This window comes from Lontra canadensis, unplaced genomic scaffold (assembly GCF_010015895.1).
Source record: "Lontra canadensis isolate GAN:19392208 unplaced genomic scaffold, GSC_riverotter_1.0 scaffold50, whole genome shotgun sequence".
Taxonomy (NCBI): domain Eukaryota; kingdom Metazoa; phylum Chordata; class Mammalia; order Carnivora; family Mustelidae; genus Lontra; species Lontra canadensis.
The window spans coordinates 7,694,211-7,714,070 of NW_022631044.1; the positions used below are offsets into that span (position 1 = coordinate 7,694,211).

A 19,860-nucleotide genomic window follows, 5' to 3' on the forward strand; every position below is an offset into this window, starting at 1 on the left:
AGAAATGGAGAATCTTAAGCAGTGCCCAGTTTAATACCTACAATAGCCTTAAACCAAATGAGTAATAAAATTAATATTATATCAACACTAGGGTCAACAAAGTGAAATATTTAAACTTGGACTTACTCTACTGTGTATAAGTGAAAAGGAACTTAATATTACCCTGCTTATAAGAATTCTTATTTCTGGGGTACCTGGGCGGCTCAGTGGGTTAAGCCGCTGCCTTCGGCTCAGGTCATGATCCCAGTGTCCTGGGATTGAGTCCCACATTGGGCTCCTTGCTCAGCGGGGAGCCTGCTTCTCTGCCTCTCCCTGCCACTTCGCCTGCTTGTGCACTCTCTCTCTCTGACAAATAAATAAATAAAATCTTAAAAAAAAAAAAGTACAGTTAGAAGAATTCTTATTTCTGTATAGAGTATATCTAGCCATAAGAGGCAATCAACTCCTGGTTTTGATTAAATGGGGACACTACATACTTTTAAACTCCTTGTAGCTGATTAACTCAGAAAAAGATGTGAATTAAACAGTAATATTTATTAACGTTACAATACATGTGGACTTGTATTAGATATAAAATTCTAAAAGACTGTATTTTATTATTTGGCATTAGAGGTAAAGTCAGTCTGGCTAAATGAGTTTCCCTAGGCAGACAGTGCAGTATGTATAAATCAAACAATATCAGTATAACCCTAAACAGTTCAAGAAAGTGAGCACCTAAATTCAGTAAAATATCAAAAGATGTTCTCTGAAACATAGTTAGAAACTGCAACAGCCTGATATAGCTCATTATGTTTTTTATTTAATGCTTACACAGTGCTCACCACATGCCAGGCATTATTCTAAATGCTTTACAAATATTAACTCACAGAAGAACACAGAGGAATCACAGGAGGAAGGTGACAGTCTTATTACTATCCCCATGTTCTAAAGGAGAAAAATGGAGCACTAAGAGGTTAACTCGCCCACAGATGAGTATTACACTCTGAATCCTGATCTAGGGAGTATAGTTTCAGAGTCTGTGTTCTTACACGCTATATTAAAGCTGTCATTAAAGCAGTTGGTTTTTTTTTTTAAGATTTTATTAAAGATTTTACTTATTTATTTGACAGACAGAGATCACAAATAGGCAGAGAAGCAGGCAGAGAGAGAGGAGGAAGCAGGGTCCCTGCTGAGCCGAGAGCCCGATGTGGGGCTCAATCCCAGGACCCTGGGATCATGACCTGAGCCAAAGGCAGAGGCTTTAACCCACTGAGCCATCCAGGCGCCCCCATCAAAGCAGTTTTAAACTCAATCTCTAAAAATTATAGGAGCTTTGAGGGCAGGGAATGTGTCTCATTTTGAATCTCCAATACTTAGGTTTCTGTACCAGCCAATACAGAAATGTTAGTGAGATCAGTGTGCACTAGATTTAAAACACAAAACAAAACAAAATACACTTCACTTTTATTTAAGACTGCAGGGGGCATATTTGTTCTACTTAAGAAAGTATATCTTTTTATAAGCCATCTAAACCATTTTTGTACATAGGTTGGATACATTTATATAATTTAACAAGTATAAATAATAACTGAATCCCTTACATACTCGGTACTATTGCTTAATACTTACATATATTACTTTATGTATCTTTTAAAAAAAAATCCCAAAAGCTAAGTATTATTGTTTCCAATATTAGGGATGAAATGAAAGCTCAGGGAGTAAATTTTTGGTTACCAGAAAGTCAGCATTCAGGATTTGGGGGAGACTTGTAACCTGTTTGTGACTGGGGCCTACCAATTGGGAAACTCTTCATTCAGTAATACGACTTGTTTGCATCAGTGGGTGAAATGAAATGGCTGCTTATATACCTCCTACCCTAAACATGAAGCTATGACAGAACTCAGAATGAGTATAAGTGAAAGCTATACAGGGACAAACATGCTCCCTCTTCTGATGGTTAATTTTTTTTTTTTTTAAGATTTTATTTATTTGACAGACAGAGATCACAAGTAGGCAGAGAGGCAGGCAGAGAGAAGGAGAGGAAGGGAAGCAGGCTCCCTGCTGAGCAGAGAACCCGATGTGGGGCTCGATCCCAGGACCCTGGGATCATGACCTGAGCCGAAGGCAGAGGCTTAACCCACTGAGCCACCCAGGTGCCCCAATAAATAAAATCTTTAACAAAAAAACAAACAACAAAAAAGAAAATCTCAGTTTTCCAAAGGGGTGTGTAAGACCAGCACCTAGGATCCTAGACTCTGGTTCTTATGCCACTCAAATGTGTGTCTTCTTTAAAGTATCTTGTATTTTTAAGGTAGTTCCCAAGGTTCCTTCAACATATTTCTAGTTAGTTTTCTTTCTTCTGAACAAAAGTTGATTAACATTAATAGTTTTAACATTGATAGCAACAGATCTTACTCTTAAGTGGAAATTTGGAAGAAATATAAAATCCACTGGGTAATTTTATCTTCCATTTAAGAGGTTACCTTATGCCTTGCCACCATTAAATATTAAGTAAGATATCAAGTACAATCTACAATCGTACACTTTACTGATTCCCAATTTCAAGCTATAACGTAAGAAAAGTGACCAACTGTAATATTCACCATGCTCTAAAAAGATGGTTTGGCCCTTCTGCACAGTTTGTGGATAAATCTAATAAGATATTTCTACCTATTTTTGGAATTAAAGACAAGAATTTTCCGAGGGAAAAATAACAAAAGAAATTGCTATCCAGATACTTCAAGTAAGCAAAGAGCTATAAGGCCAAAATCTCAATTTCTTAAAAAAAAAAAACGAAACTGAGATATAATCGACATACATTATATTAGTTTCAGGAATATAGCATAATGATTTGATATGTATATATTGCAAAATGATCACAGTAAGTCAGTCTAGTTAACAGCAATCACCACACATAGTTACAAATTTTTTATTTCTTGTGATGAGAGCTTTTAAGAGCTATTTTCTTAGAGATTTTTAAATATACAATACAGTATTATTAACTACAGTCACCGTGCTATACATCTCCAGGACTTATTTATTTTATAACTGGAAGTCTGTATCTTCTGACCACTTAATTTATTTGGTTGCTTATGTTTTCAGTAATAAGTTCAGGTGTTCATCCACAGAAAGGAAAACGTGCACAAATCTTACGCAGATGATTAAATAAACAAACTAACCCCACATTTTTGTGGGGTTAGAGTCAGTTTGAGAATGCTTTCTGGTAAGAAACGAAAAATTTACTTTCAAAGTAAAATAGGCAAAATTATTCATAATTTTCTTCCTTTTTCTTTTTGTGATACTCTTAATTTTTAAGGCTCTCAAAACAAATCTTCATCTAGTAACACTTTCCCAGGAGCATTATCAAGTAGATGGCTAATAAGAAAAAATTGCTCATAGCTTCCTTTTCTACAGTCAATTAATATAAAGAGATTATTTACCAATTACTTAAATTTTCAAGTAACATCCACAGCAATATTTAAAAAATTTTATAAAAGTTCAGAGTTAAATGCAGTACTTACAATGTTAACCTCCTTTACCATAAATCTAAGAAAAAGTAATCTTGGTTATTTCAATCAAACTTCCTTTCTGGAATATTAACAGGTTAAAGAAAGAAAGAAAGGAAGACAGAAAGTAAGGGAGAAAGGAAGAAAGAAAGAAAAAAATCTGGAAAAAAGGACTGCTTTGAAAGTAAGGAGGATTTTTTTTTGTTATCATCATTTTGCTTTGAATCTTAGCCCAAAAACCAAAGAACAGTTTGGACCTCTTTTTCAATTTGTACAACAGAGATACCACTACTTGTTTTCTACAATTTATAAGAATGTTAACAAGAATATGAAATATATTGAGCTCTGGGTTCTCAGAAAAAAATATTCAGTGAGAGGGAAGAATATTTCTCAATAAATGGTCATGTATGGCTTTTACATCAAGGCTTGAACCTCTAAGGCTCACCAGACCCACATTTATGAATTAATTTGACTAAAACCATTTTATAAGTTTCAAAGATGTCTTCTTGGTTGACTCTTCCCTAAGTAATAAATTATTACAATAAAGCTGCAACAACTGACAGTCTCTTGACCCAAGGAAGATATATTTTATTAAAATACTAAGATATCTTATGGGTAGCCTGAAAAAAGGAAATTACTAAAAAATAGGGACACAGACGCTGTCACAGTGAAAATAGAAATTTGAAATGACAACTGCACCATTTTTGTATCATTTCTCAAAACAAAGACTTGCTCCTCATGTTTGTTTAACTGAATTAACAGCTATGAATTCTAAAAGACTCACAACATTCTGTCAAAGCAGAATTTGGACAAAATGACTTGAAGGCATTCTACTCTATCCAGGACAGAATTGCTGCATCCAGGTAAAATTCAAGAGGAATAAGTCATTCTAAATTTTACCATTAAAAACCTAATGTTCACTGTCATTTGGGGCTCCTGGGTAGCTCAGTCAGTTAAGTGCCCAACTCTTGATTTCAGCCCAGGTCACGATCTTAGAGTCCTGAGATCAAGCGCCACGTCAGGCTCTGCATTCAGTGGGGAGTCTGCTTCTCTCTCTCTCTCTCTCTCTCTCTCCCCCTTTCCCTCTCCTCCTCCCCACGCTTGTGCATACTCTCTAAAATAAATAAATCTTAAAAAAAAAAAAAAAAAGGAAAAAAAAAAAAGAACCCGACATTCACTGTCATTAATAAGTGAGGATTCCTGTGCTGTCCCCAACACTGTAGCAGGTAGGAGAAACATTTTAGGAAAAATACCAGTAAATCTAATCCTCTCCTAAGGGACTTACTCACATTAATGTACTTTTTCAGCATATTCTGGGAGAGGAAGAAACTGCAGGCCATAAGCTGCCTTCACAACAGCAGGGTAAGAATGAAAATCACTTCCAATTCAGTCATTTACTCAGCAGGGCTTACCCAATTCCCTACCTCAACTTCCTTCTATACTTATCTTCCAGCCCCTTCCAACAATTTCTCCTTTCCAAAATCCATCTCTAAATTCTATTCATTTTCCAAACCTATCAGCAAAAATAAAAGTCTGATGAGTGAGCCAACCAAATCTCAGGAAGTCTTAAATGTATCTTGCCACATCTACACAGTTTTTGCTTATCTTTACAAAACAGAATCATACTACAAAATTTTTTTTCAGAGGATTTTTTTCATTCACTTTAAAATTTACTGTCATTTTATCTTCACAAAAATCCCCTGAAGTGGTTTATCTGTCTCTCTTTTTAACAAGCAACTGAGCTCAGAAGTAACTTGTCCAAAATCAGAAAGCTTGTAAGAGGCTGAGTCAAGACTCAAACTTAGATTTGTAAGATTATATAAAGCTTATATACTTTATTACCTCTTATATCCAGTTATCAAGTTATAAACAACTTCAATCAACTAGTGTAATACAAAAAATTCCTTTTGAAGTGGTCATACTTTTAAAAATTCATTATCTCATGATGTTACAAGTTCTAGGGCTATAAAGATCATTTAATACCAGTGTCACCTTATAGTAAGATGAAACTAAATAGGGAAGGATTAGGTCAAAGTCAACAGTCTTGGCTTTGTATAATTAGTTTACTCATTGTTTAAAATGGAAACCTTCTACTTCAATAATAAATTCATCAACAGGAATAATACACACTAGCCAAATCATATAATAACTGAATTAGGGAATTAAGCTCTTCAGACACTCAAAGTCAAATCAAAAGTGATTAGCTATTTCCACCACCTGGTAATACCATAATAATATCTTCATGTATCAAAGCAATGATGTATAACCATTTCAATTAACACTCAGACTTTGGAAATACTTCTAACTGAAGATGGTTTGCTTAGCATAAAATAACTGAAGAACTGGCAGATTCTGATCTTGTTCTTTGTCTTTAAAAGAAGCTCATTGAGATGAGTGTTATTTTTATCAATTGCCACTACAAAGCAGTGATTTTCTAGGGAGTGCTCTTTTTGACACCTCTGGGGTTGAGGAAAAGTTAGGCTTAACACAGGGTATAACTCAGGATTGGGGAACAACCTGGATATCAAACTGTGTCTTTAGAAGCTACTTTAAGTAAAAATAAATCTTAGTGCTCTTCTCTGAAAGAGTCTGGAACAGAGAAGGATAAAGTATAGGTGCTGGGGGGGTAAAAATATTCTCCCTGACACACCTACTCCCCAGAAAGTGTAAACATAAATGGACATTTGCAGGAAATTATAAGTAAATAAATACAGCCACAGTAAATCAACCTATGACTGTTTTTTGTTCTAGGTCTACCCTTAATTCTTCTCATCCCTCATCCCAGGTCTTTAGTCGCTGTCAAATTACAAAGTCCAAATCCGCTTTGTTCAAATTCTTTCTATCCTTCAATTCCCTACAGCCTTCAGCAGAGGCTGAAGTTTCAAATTCTGCTTGCTCTCTCCTGAACTCAAAACTGTACTTCGGGGGCACTTGGATAGCTCAACTGGTTAAGCGGCTGGCTCTTGATTTCAGGCCAGGTCGTGATCTCAGGGACCTGGGATCAAGCCCCTCCTCCATCGGGCTCTGCAGGGAGTGTGTTTGAGGGTTCTTTCTCTTTCTCTCTCCCTCTTCCTCTGCCCCTACCCCAGCTCATGCACATGATCTGGTTCTCTCTCAAATAAATAAATAAGTAAATAAATCTTAAACTGTACTCCAACTGCCTAGGTCTTTTGGTGGGCAAAATTAAGAGACATTATTTCTGAAACTTAAAAAAAAAATCTATATTTCAGCTTAACCTTCTTCTGAATAATCACCATAAAGGTAAAAGTGAAAGGATTCACTGGATAGTTAATTAGCTAAACAATGCATTTTTATTTAGGTGTTATTTATGTTAATCAAAAAACCAAGCTGATGAATTTCTGTAAATATTAAACTCACTGAGATAAAGAAAAAGCTTACCAAACATTACTTACTACAGGACTGTCTATTTAAAGTTTACCAAAGGGTTGTGAAAAATGTAACTGACCTACAAATCAAGCAAGCATTATGTATCATGAGAGACTCCTTCAGCAGGTACCCAATCTAGAAATACTTTCTGAAAAGCCTCCGCAGCAATTAATTTATCATACAAAATAGAGAAAATCAGTAAATACCTGAACTGAAGTGGCTGTTTCCTGTAAATGGCCACCAGCAACTGCTCCTTTGGAGGTTGCTGAAGGGACACTGTGCATTTTGGGGGTTCCTGGAGTAGCAATCTTTTCATCTGTCCTATGTGACTGCCAGGTTTCCTTTCGATGGTGAGATTCAGTAGCCTGCTGGTCTCCAAAAGCAGCCCAAGAGCAACTATCTTTCTGTCCACCCTCAAAAGCATTCCAATCTACAACTTGGCTAGGCCCAGCTGAACTGAAGTCCGCAAAATCATCGGAGTCTTGAAAAGCACTGCAGTCATCTTGAATATTTGGCACAGAATCGAAATCTCCAAATTCACCTTCTTGCCCAATTTCCAGTTTTGAAACAGGATCCGTGCCTGTCTCAGTAGACTTTCCTCTCAACTTACAGTCCTCTGATAAACTATCAGAAGTCTGTTTTAGGTCGGACTCTGTAAATATAATTTCATCTTGGCAAGAAACAGCATTTGTATCCCCAAATTCTCCGAAGTCATCACCTGGTTCACTAAAATGTGGAAAGTGCTCTGAGGACTCTTCAAAAGTGATATCGCTCATTGAATCTTGAGTACCAGTAACAAAAGGTGGAGTTGTGCCACTGGCTGTGCCGAAGTCACCAAACTCATCCTCATTAGTATCGTTGCAAGTCACAAAGTCATTACTACTATCACCATTTTTTACACTTATAGAATCATCCAGAACATTTTCTTCTGTAGGATCAATGCTGGGGCTTTGGGAATAAGTAAACTTTCTATTTTCTTCTTTGGAAGAACCAACTTCATTATTAGCATCAGAAGCTTTAACAGAATCCATACATAGGTCAGCACACTCAGGAGTAAACAAATCAAGTTTTTCCTCAGTTTTACACTCTTCTCTCATACTGGATTCTGAATTATCAGCTGAGTCTGCCAAATTCCAAGGCTTTGACTGAACACTTGATTTTAAAAATTCATCCTGTTGCAATGCTGGAAGGCCTTGTTTTTCAGTACTGAAAACTCTGGTACTCATTATGCTTATTTCTGAAACACAAACCTGATCCTCTCCATCCATGTCTCCTTTATCATCAAAACTTCTACCCAAAGACACTGCTTTTACAGAATTCAGTTCACTGACTCTGTTAATTTTATTGTTTTCCTGAATGGTTAATGCTTCTCTATCATTTAACACTTCATATCCTATTTCTTCTAGTTGTATCCTTTCCTTTTTGGAAAATGTGGCAAAATCTGCAAATTCCTCAGCAGGACTAGGTGCACAGTCTAAGTTATACTCAGTACTATGAGTGCTAAGAGGCTTTCTTCCTTTTGAATTGGCTACAGTGTCCAGATCTTCTGTTCCCTGAGGATTTACAGTTTCCAGTACTGCAAATCCATTTGTCAGAATCTCCAGACAAGGAGGCTTTTCACCATTGCAGCTCTCTAACTGCTTGTTTTGATGAACAACATTCATACCAGTTCTAAAATCTCCTGGAGAGAAACCTTCAGGTGTTCCAACATTCTGTCTCTGCTTCACTATAGTATTTAAATCTCCCAGACTTTCTACGCCATCAATGGAAGTATCTAACGTTTTAGACGAAATTATTTCTTTGCTGGTGGTAGAAAGTAAAACATCAGACTGTCCTTTTACAGGAGAAGAAAGTTCAGCTGTGATGTCTTTATCATTACCATTTTTAATGGACTTAAAGCTAGTAAGGCTATCTACATTTTCTGAGAAATCATGAATTGGCATAAAATGGTTTGAAGGTACAAACTCTTCCTTGGGACGAGTATAATCTGGTGCATCAAAATCAACAAACCCTACACCAGAAGGGCTAACTTCTGAAAACCCACCAAATTCCCCAAATTCATCATCATCATCATCCTCGGCTCCATTGTCTAGTGGTGGTGGGGATGAAGAATACATTCGAATGATGTCTGGCTCCATTGCTCAATTGCTTTCAAATAATTAATTTACACCTGAAAAAAAAAAAAAAAAAAACAGGGTTGTTTTTTTTTTTTTTTGGAGGGGACAGGTTACATATATTAAGGTCTTCCAAAATTCTCTCAGAGCTATTTCAAAACAATGCAAATTTACAGTGCTCTGTTTTGTATCTTTCAAATTATTTTTCTCTTAGTTGCGATTACTTTACACAGCTATAATAGCAAAAAAAAAAAAAAAAATCTCTCCTCTAGTGTATGTTTCCAAGAACACTGGTATTACATTACTGAACTTGAGGTTTCCAAAAAAGCTGGAATAAACACAAAAGTATATTTACAAAATACTCTCTCAGGGAACTTGCTTGTTTGCTTAAGTTCTTTCCAGTCTGTTGGGGGTTCAGGGCCTGCCTTATGGGATTTGTATGACTTCTTTATAAATAAGACATGAAAATTTTATCTCTAATAATTGCTACAATATATTCCTCACTTTGCTTTTCAATGTTTATTTCTGACCCAAGTTAATTTTCTTTTTAAATAGACTAAAAGAGCAGTTTTTTTAAGAGCAGTTTTAGGTTCACTGCAACACTAAGCAGAAAGTACAGTAAATTCCTATATATTCCCCACCCCTACTCATGCATAGCCTCCTCTGTTATGAACATCCTATACCAGAGTGGTGTATTTGTTACAACTGATGAACCTACACTGACATATACCACATCACTATCACCCAAGGTCCATAGTTTATATTAGGGTTTGCTCTTGGTGCTCTTCACTCTTGATTAGGACAAATGCATAAATATGAATCCACCATTAAAGTATCACACAGAGTAATTTCGATGCCTTAAAAATCCTCTGTTCCACCCATTCATCCTTCCTTTTCCCCTGCCCCTGGCAACCACTGATCTTTTTACTGTCTCCACAGTCTTGTATTTTCTGGGATATCATATAGTTGGAATCATACAGTATGTCACATCATATGTAGCCTGTACATACTACATGACTGGTTCTTTCACTTACTAATACGCATCTAAGCCTCCTCCATGTCTTTTCATGGTTGATAGCTCATTTCTTTTTAGTGCTGAGTAATATTCCATTGCCTAGATGTAGCCCAGTTTATTTAAGTCAAATTTAAAAAAAAATAACTTTCAATACTGAAATCGTTTCTGACTTAAAGGAAGTTGCAAAAACAATCGAGTTCTCATGTATATCCCACTTAATTTCCCACAATGATAGTAGGGTAAATGATGATAGTACATGACCAAACCAGAAAACTGACATCAGTACAACACTATCAACTCAGCTACAGACCTTATTTAGATTTCACCAGTTTTGTATACGTGGGTCTGTGAAATTTTATCACATGTGCAGATGAGATTCAAATAACCATCACTGTAACTAGGTTAAGAACTGCTGCAAAATAGTGCAATAATGTTCATCAATATAAAGTAACTCCCCTTGAGTTACCTCTCAATACTCACACCCTCCCCGAAGCCCTAGCTCATGCCAGCCGCTGATCTATCCTCCATCATTATAATTTTGCTACTTCACAAGTATTATGTACATGGAATTAAATAATATGTAATTCTTTGAAGTTTTTTTTTCATTTGGCTTAATGCCCCTGAGATCCATCCGTGTTGTTGCATGTCAAGAGTTCATTCTTTTTTATGCCAAATAGTCCTCCATTGTATAGCTGCACCACAGTCTGTTTCCCCATTCACTCAATGTAGGACATTTGGATTATTTCTAATCACAAATAATTACAAATACAGCTGCTATGAATATTTATGTACAGACTGTTATGTGAGTGCAAGTTTTTAATTTTCTAAGATAAATTCTCAGGAGTGCCAATGCTTGGTTACAGTAAGTCTAAGTTTAACTTTATGAGAAACTGCCAAACTGTTTGCCGAAGTTTAATTTTTCAGGGGACAAAGTGATCAACTTTTCATTAATAATTTTCATTATTTTGCTTTCATATAAGCTTGAGATTTAATATTCCTTTTTTTTTTTTTTTTACTTTTAGTTGGTTTTCTTAAAATTTAAATTCAATTAGCCAACATATAGTGCATCATTAGTTTCTGATGTAGTGTTCAATGATTCATCTGTTGCTGCAGTTATTTTTTTTTTCTTTTTTCTTTTTTTTTTTAGAAGATTTTATTTATTTATTTGACACAGAGAGAAAGATCACAAGTAGGCAGAGAGGCAGGCAGAGAGATAGGGGGAAGCAGGCTCCCTGCTGAGCAGAGAGCCTGATAAAGGGATCGATCCCAGGACCCTGAGATCATGACCTGGGCCATGACCTGGGCTGAAAGCAGAGGCTTAATCCATTGAGCCACCCAGGTGTCCCTGCAGTTAGTTTTTAATACATCTAGAATTTATTTTGGTATGTGATCTAAGGCAAAGGTCTAAGTAACTTTTTTTCTAAATAGCCAAGCAATTATCATAATCCCATTTACTGAATAATCCTTCCTATACTCATTAGTTCATGATATCTTATTTCTATAGACATTTAACTCTCAAATGGAATCTCTATCTGGATTATCCTGTTCCTTTGTAATAAAAAGTCAAAAGGGCCACAAGACAGATTTACATTAAAAGCAAAGGCAGAATTAACAACAAAAGTCCTAGAATAAAACCAGCCCATAAATTGATACTTCCAATGAACTGAAGCCCAAGGAATATTCCCTGCAATTCACAGTTGCAAAATTAGATACATGAAGAAAGTATTTTACTATAAAATTCAACCAGTTTTGTAAACTCAAAAAAAACAAAACAAAACAACCACTTTCTTCCAACTCTCAGAATAAAATTTCATAAGATTTTCTAGCTATAGGAAGAAGGTACCTTAGAAGCCACTTAATTTAATTAGATATGAAGAAAATGAGGCCTATTGGTAAGCAACTTGCCCAAAGGTCATACAGCTGGTTAGTAGAGAATGGCTTCAGAATTTTGAGAAGAATCTTTGAGGTCAATGAGTGGTCTGTCACTGAGTGTTATTTGAAAGAGACTGAACAAATCATAAGAAAAAGATTTCATTGTAATATATCTATTTTAAACTGCCTTCCTTACAAAACCAGCATCATAAAGAAAAAAATAATGGCTTTACTTCTCAAATACCTTCTTTTCTGCTGATTTAAAAAGGAAAATAACAGTAAAAGATACATATAAACCCCACTTTCCTCCTTTGTCCAGAGTCCTGATAACACCTTCTCATATTTAGGTATACAGGGTAATTTGACCTCTAACAGTTTCCTTGTGATTATGAAGTTCCTATTTTTAAAAATTCTCTGATCATTAATGAGTGTGTGGAGAAAAGGCCATTTGCACACACATATTGCTGGTGGGTGTGTAAACTGTTAGAAGGCTTCCAGAAGGCAATCTGGCTATACTATACAAACTGTTTTTTTTTTTTTCCCCTTAAAAGTAAAACAAAATGCTCCAAGGGATTGTTTAAGCAAATCATGCTTTGTCCTTCCAGTAGGATACTATGTAGCCATTAATATCATGATTCTTTTTTTTTTTTTTTTTTTTTTTAGTTTAAAAGCATTCATAATGATGGCAACATGTCAAAAGGACACAAAAGCCAGCCTGAAGGGATTCTCAGTGGTAAAATCAGTGACAACTTGAGCATCAAAATAAAGATAATATTGGATTATAATCTACTGAATAAAAGAATCAACTCTCAGTTCCCAGATATAAATACGTAAGATAACTGAAGCTTCAAAATATCTTCCCAAAACATACTCAATTACAAAGGAAAAAAGTGTAACTTTACAGTGGTGGAGGGTGACACTTCATCAAGTGATCAAAGTGAACATCATTAGTAACGGAAATACTGAAATCATGTATTTATCACCTGACAAGATGCAACAAGAACACCAGACCACTCCTGGCATATTGCTGCCCCAAACACACAACCTCAATCTATTCAAGAGGAAACTTCAGACAAATTCATATTGAAAGACAGTCTACAAAACAACTGGCCTGTGATCTTCAAAAGTATCAATGTCATGAAAATTAAGGAAAACCTTAAGAACTCTTCCAAATTGAAGATGACTAAGGAGACATGACAAGTAAATTCAACACCTGATTTTCAACTGGCTTCCCTTTCTATACAGGTCATTATTGGGACAACTGTGAAACCTGAATAGAGGCCAAGAGCAATGTGTTGATGCTAATTTCTTGATTTTAAAGGTAGTATTGTGGTTATGCAAGAGAATGTCTTTGGTTGTCAGAAATGCACACTAACATACTTGGGAGAGGTGAAAATAGCAGACACCTGCACACCCTTTGCCTAGCTCTCCCTAATGGTGAATCGTATATAGTTCTAGTACAATAGCAAACCTGGAAATTGACCATGTTGGCACAGTACTATTAACTAGACTACAGACCTTATTCAGTCTTCACCTTTATAAAACAAAACAAAAACTTGCATCCACTTGTGTTTGTGTGTAGTTCTGTTCAATTTTATCCTATGTACAGATTGGTGTAACTATCACAACTACCAAGATACAGAATTGCTCCCTCTCCTGCACCCCATCCCTGGGCAACCACTGATCTGTTTTCCGCCTCCACAGTTTTGTCATTTCAAAAGTGTTATGTAAATGAAATTATATAGTATGTAACCTCTTGAAGGTGACTTTTTTCACTAAGTATAGTGCCCTTAAGGTCCATCCTGGTTATTTCATGTATCAGTAGGTCAATTATTTTTATTGCTAAGTAGTATTCTGTGGTACAGATATACCAGTTTGTTCAACTACTCATCAACTGAATGACATATGGGTTATTTCTGATATTATAAAAAGTACATAAACTACATTAATAATATATGTATCAGTAGCATATTTAAATAGTACACATATTAAAGATGATGACAACATTTATGTACAGGTTTTTGTGTTAACCTAAGTTCTTATTTTCTGGGACAAGTCCCAAAAGTGTGATTATTGGACTCTATGGTAAGTGCATGTTTAGTTTTGTAAAAGCCTGCCAAACTATTTTTCAGAGTGCTGTACCATTTTACCTTCCATAGTACTCATAATACTTTTTTTTTTTTTTTAAGCCTTTATGTATTTGTCAGAGAGTGTGAGCACACAAGCAGGGAGAGCAGCAGGCTCCCCACTGAGCAAGGAGCCTGATGCGGGATGTGGGACTTGATCCCAGGACATGAGCTGAAGGCAGACCCTTAACTGACTGAGCCACCCAGGTGCCCCCATAATACTTTACTTTTTAAAGAACCACCTGTGATGTTTCTTATTAGTACAATCTGTTCATGGTTAACCTACTACTTTTCTTAAAACTTTTCATTATTTGAAAAATGAAATATTTTACTTAGCTCAAGCTTATTTCAAATTCGGATGTTAAGGAAATACCAAGATCTGAATCAGAAACTTCGTAATCAAACCAACAACACAGAAAATACTACTTCTTTTCACATCCTGAAAAAGTACTCTCTTTCTTTCTTCTTCTAGATGCAACAGGCTCTGTCAGCCTCCCAGACTATGAACATTTCCTCCTTTTTCAAAACGGTGTCACTTACCTATGGGAAGAACTTGGGCTACACATTCCCCTTCAGCAGGTCTTGGCTTTGGTCCAATTCACCCTTCAAAAATCTAAGAGAATGCTATTCTCAAGTTCAGTCAAGAATGCCAACCACCCAGTGGGGAAGAGGCTTGAAACTTTCCAACGCAGTAAAATTTGTTAGTTGAAGCATTATGTGTTAATTGAAGTAGTTGTATGATGAATTAGCATATTAAGTTTGACTTAAGACAAATTCTCCTTTTTTAAACACAGAAAATATGGACTTTAAATGGCTATTCCTTAACAGGAAAAAGAGCTAGATGAGCTACCTTAATACTGTGCCTGGCACATAGCAACCTTAATAAATATTTCTTCATCCCTCTTAATGGACTACTTACTTCACACCACAAGAAATTCTCTAATTTTATAATCTTTTTTTTTTTTTTTAAAGATTTTATTTATTTATTTATTTGACAGAGAGAGAGAGAGAGCACAAGTAGACAGAGAGGCAGGCAGAGAGAGGGGGAAGCAGGCTCACTGCCGAGCAGAGAACCCGATGCGGGGCTCGATCCCAGGACCCTGAGATCATGACCTGAGCCGAAGGCAGAGGCTTAACCCACTGAGCCACCCAGGTGCCCCTCTAATTTTATAATCTTAACAAACACATGCACATGAGGGTGTGTGTAAGGAAGCTGTGTTCAACTTCCCATTTTTATGCCTGCTTATTCCAAGACCTCTTAAACAAGTAATCGTTTAAACAAGTAATGGGGGTATCTAGGAAAGATTCAAGCTATAGGATACACAAAAAGTAGAACGGGGCTTTCATGCTTGGGTAATAAATGGGGTATCCTGAAGTTAGAGCACGCAGAAAGAGAATTTGGCAGACCTTCTATACTTTGGAGATCTGTCCATCAGAAATCACATCCTTAATACAGAGCCTAGGGGACAACATAAGTGAAAAACAGTAAATAAAAATGCAAACCAAAGATGATCTTCAGGGTTAAAAACCATGAAAACCAAAGGATCTTCTGTTTGGTAATTCTTATAAGAGTCCAATACAGAGGGGCCAGGGGAATAATCCACAATCCTAGTAGCAATCAGCAGTGGAACCCTGAGTCCTATGCCAGATTAGCAGCCAGGGTAACAAAGCATACAATGGGTGAAAGTGATTCAATATTAATCTCTCACAAGAAAAAAAGTTGTACTTGCTCAACGAGTTCTAGCCTCAGGTCTGAAATGGTCATGGAAAAGAAGAGGTGGTAAGTCTGTAGGTTGAAAACCCTGGGGTCAAGTGGAAAGGTAGGCTTGGTAACACAGAGGAATTAAAGGAGGAATGGGGCTAACTATCTTCTAAAACTACCTGGCAATTTAAAAATAGTTTCCCAAAAGGAACAAAGTTGGAGCACTTAAGTTACCATATATTAAGACCTGGTTTAAAGCTACGTGTCATGTGATAACAAAGATGCCACTGCAGTGTGGAGGGGGAAAGGACAAGCCTTTTTTTTTTTTTTTTTTTTTTTAACAAATTGTGCTGGATCAAGTGAAAACCTATACAGGGGGAACAAATCTTTGATTCGAAATAATAACTCACAGAAAAATCAGCTCCAGACAGACTGTAGGCCTAAATGTGAAAGATGTGAAAACAATCAATGTTCTAGAAGAGAACTTAAGAGATTATTTTCATGACCTTAGAGAAGGCAAGCTGTTTTAAATAGGGCATAGAAAGCAATAATCACAAAAGAAAAAAATGATACACTGGACTTCATTAAGATTTAAAACTTCTGTTCACCTGAAGAACAATATTAAGAGGGGCACCTGGGTGGCTCAGTGGATTAAGCCTCTGTCTTCAGCTCAGGTCATGAACTCAGGGTCCTGGGACTGCGCCTAGCACCAGGCTCTCTGCTCAACAGGGAGTCTGTTTCCCCATCTCTCTCTGCCTACTTGTGATCTCCCTCTCTGTCAAATAAATAAATAAAATCTTTAAAAAAAAAAAAAAAAAGAAAAGAGTGTGAAAAGGCAAGCCACTGCCGGGGAGAAGGTATCTGTGGTACACGTAACTGTCAAAGAACTCATAGTCAGAATATATACAGAATTCCCACAAATCAATGTGAGACAGCCCAACAGAAAAATGGCCAAATACTAAAACAGGTAAATCACAAAAGAGATTATCCAAACAGCCAGGGAGCATATGAAAAGTCATCAGGGAAATGCACACTAAAACCACAGTAAGACACTACTATACACCCACAAGAACAGCTAAAATTAAAACAATTTTAATCATAGCTACCAATGGCAATAATATGAACTGGTATTCTCATACTTTAATGGCTGGAGTGTAAACTGGTATACCCATTTGGAAAACTGGCAGTGTTTACTAACACTGTATCAGGTATGCACTTCACAAAAGTGAGTACATATAGGCACTGAAGGCATGTACAAGACTGTTCATGACTTTATTCTTAGCTAAAAATAACTCAAGTGTCCATCAGCAGAATGGTTAAAATGAATCATGGCACATATATATATATATTATATACATATAATATATATATACAATGGCATACATTATGGATTATTATTACATTTAAAAACATGGATGGGGACACCTGGGTTGGCTCAGTTGGTTGGGCCACTGCCTTCGGCTCAGGTCATAAGCCCAGAGGTCCTGGGATCAAGTCCCGCATCGGGCTCCTTGCTCAGCGGGGAGCCTGCTTCTCTCTCTGCCTCAGCTTGCCGCTATGCCTGCTTGTGTTCTCTCTCTCTGACCAATAAATAAATTCTTAAAAAAAAAAAAATAAAAACATGGATGACTGGGGCGCCTGGGTGGCGCAGTGGGTTAAGACTTTGCCTTCGGCTCAGTTCATGGTCTCAGGGGCCTGGGATCAAGCCCCGCATCGGGCTTTCTGCTCAGTGGGGAGCCTGCTTCCCTTTCTCTCTCTCTCTGCCTACTTGTGATCTCTGTCAAGTGAATAAATAAATAAATCTTTTTTTAAAAAATTGATGACTATTACAGACATGATGTATCAAAGAAACCAGATATATACACACAAAAAATATATATTGTGTGATTCCATTTCTGGGCATGGCAAAACTAAACTACGGTGATAATTCAGAATAGGGGTACCTATAGCAAGTACAATATTGACTGGAAGGGGGTAGAGAAGAACCTGGTGCGTGCTAATAATGTTGTTATCTCTTGATCCTAGTACTAGTTACATAGGCACATGTATTTGTAAAAATTCATCCCATTATACATTTAAGACTCGTACACTTTGCTGTATGCATGCTACAATAAAAAACAAAAAGTGTTTCTCAGAAAATCAATATACTTAGATTAACAACAATTATATTACAAGTGAACGCATACGGGACCATAATAATAAGCATACCATGCTATTAAAAAAAAGTTTTGCTTATTTATACTTTGCCTACCTCTGAGATTTAAGGTGATATATGTATGTCTCAAAAGGTAGCATGGTATAGGAGAAAGATCTTGGACTTGGAGTCAGATAGATACTAGGTTCAGATTCCAGTTTCCTCATTTACTAATTATGTGAGTTTGCCTTCCTTGAGCTTTAGTTTCCTATCTATAAAGAAGGGCTAGCAGTTTCTCCCTTTCAATGTTGTTGTGAGGATTACAGATAACAGACCTTCAGTACCTGGCACATTCTGTACCTCAGCAAATTATCAACTATCATTACATTACACCAAGTTTATGGTTAACATTAATGGTTAACATTAACTTACACCAAGTTTGTGGTTCAAACCATAATCTACCCTTAACAAAAATCTAAGCCAATGTTTGCTTATTAGTTGCCAAAAACATTCACATGACTCTGCATATACTTTAAAAGGTCAATGAAAGAATAAGTCACTTAGGAAAAATATTACTAACCACACTAAAGATACAGGACATTGCCTATATTGCCAATTTCTAGAACCCATCCCTGGAAAATATGAAACAATGCTCAAGGTTGAAGGACTGAAACCACAGTCTCTGAACCACTGGTAGTTCAGAGGCTAGTAGTAGTCTATTAAAGGAATCAAGGTTTTGATGAGGAACAGGACAATACGACCCAGAAGTCCTCACTATTAACTGAAGTAAACTGGCTGTAGATACTATCCATTTAGAGAAGACCACAAGAATAAAGGCTTCTAAGAAGGTACCTTGTTGGGATGGAAAGGATTCCATATATTCCTCTAAGATAGAGTTCATCTTTGACCACCCCTTTATCCTCCATCATTCATATAGAGTATTAACGATCTTAAGGGTCTTTGGACTCACATTTGGTGGTAGAGGTAAGGTCTCTGAGAGGCCCTTTAGGAATTTCCCAGATTCAAACACTGAGAGAACCTTCCAGACAAGCTAAAAACTCACCAGGAAAGAAACTGCCATGTTTTACAGGGCACCAGCCAAGTTGCATCAATATGTACATCAACTTTCAAGGCCAGATAAGCACACCCAGATTATACCATCCCCAGTTTTATTGAGGACCTTACACTCCAAGCTTAGTTTTACTGGACTGGAATGCGGGTGGGGGTAATGGAGAACACATATAAGCAGAAGGATGGTGGTAAGAAAAAAGAAAAGACACACAACCATGTCTGAAGTTGAGCTACAAGCTTTAAGTAGTACAAACTACACCACCAAAGTTTAGTTAACAGATCACACACACACAAAAAACTGGTATCTTCTTACCATGATGTCTAAGGTTTTTAATGAGTCACTTGTCAAATCATTTGGGTGAGTGATGGGGAAAAAATGTGTATTTTCTTTAGAAAAATGAATGAAAATGTTAATAAGCAATTAACAACATTGATTTGCATTACAAATGTTGCCTGCTATTCCAGTAGTCCAAATTATTCAAATCTTTACAGGAGTAAAAAACTCACAGGAGTTTTAAGATAACAGGAGTTTTAAGAAAACTCACAGGAGTTTTAAGAAAACTATCAAAATATACTGTCAATGAATCTGCCCAGCCTACATTCTGCTTAAGAGTCATCTCATTAGCTGGTCTCAGAAAGAGCCCTTCTTCTGAGCGATACGAAGATATGGATTTTAGTTAACTTTCTGGCTTTTGATCATCTAGAGATGACTGGACCATGCGTGATGTCACAGAAGTTTTCATGCTTCTAAAACTGAAAATCTACAATAATAATCCTCATTTTTCCTTTTTGAGTGTTTTGTCCTCAGCATATTATATTAGCTCTACAGTCATTAACAAAACAAGGAAAGCCCCTAAAAAGAGATGCTTTTTAGCTAAGAATTGAGAAAAGTTTTGTTGTTATTTTTTTTATAGGGCTCCGTTTAACATAAGCTGCAAACTTAAGGCTATTTAA

General features: G+C 36.4%; 1 protein-coding gene across 4 annotated transcripts in view; it reads right to left on the reverse strand.

Annotated features, from left to right (window-relative positions):
- AFTPH (aftiphilin) overlaps positions 1–19,860 on the reverse strand; it is a 64,694-nt gene that overhangs the window by 28,977 nt on the left and 15,857 nt on the right. For all 4 annotated transcript variants that reach the window (XR_004384576.1, XM_032873783.1, XM_032873782.1 and 1 more), the window contains exon 2: positions 7,079–9,042. Coding sequence is in view for 3 of the 4 variants with exons in the window: in XM_032873783.1 (XP_032729674.1) it covers positions 7,079–9,010 (1,932 nt within the window). In the remaining variant the exon portion in view is untranslated. The remainder of the gene's footprint in view (positions 1–7,078; positions 9,043–19,860) is intronic.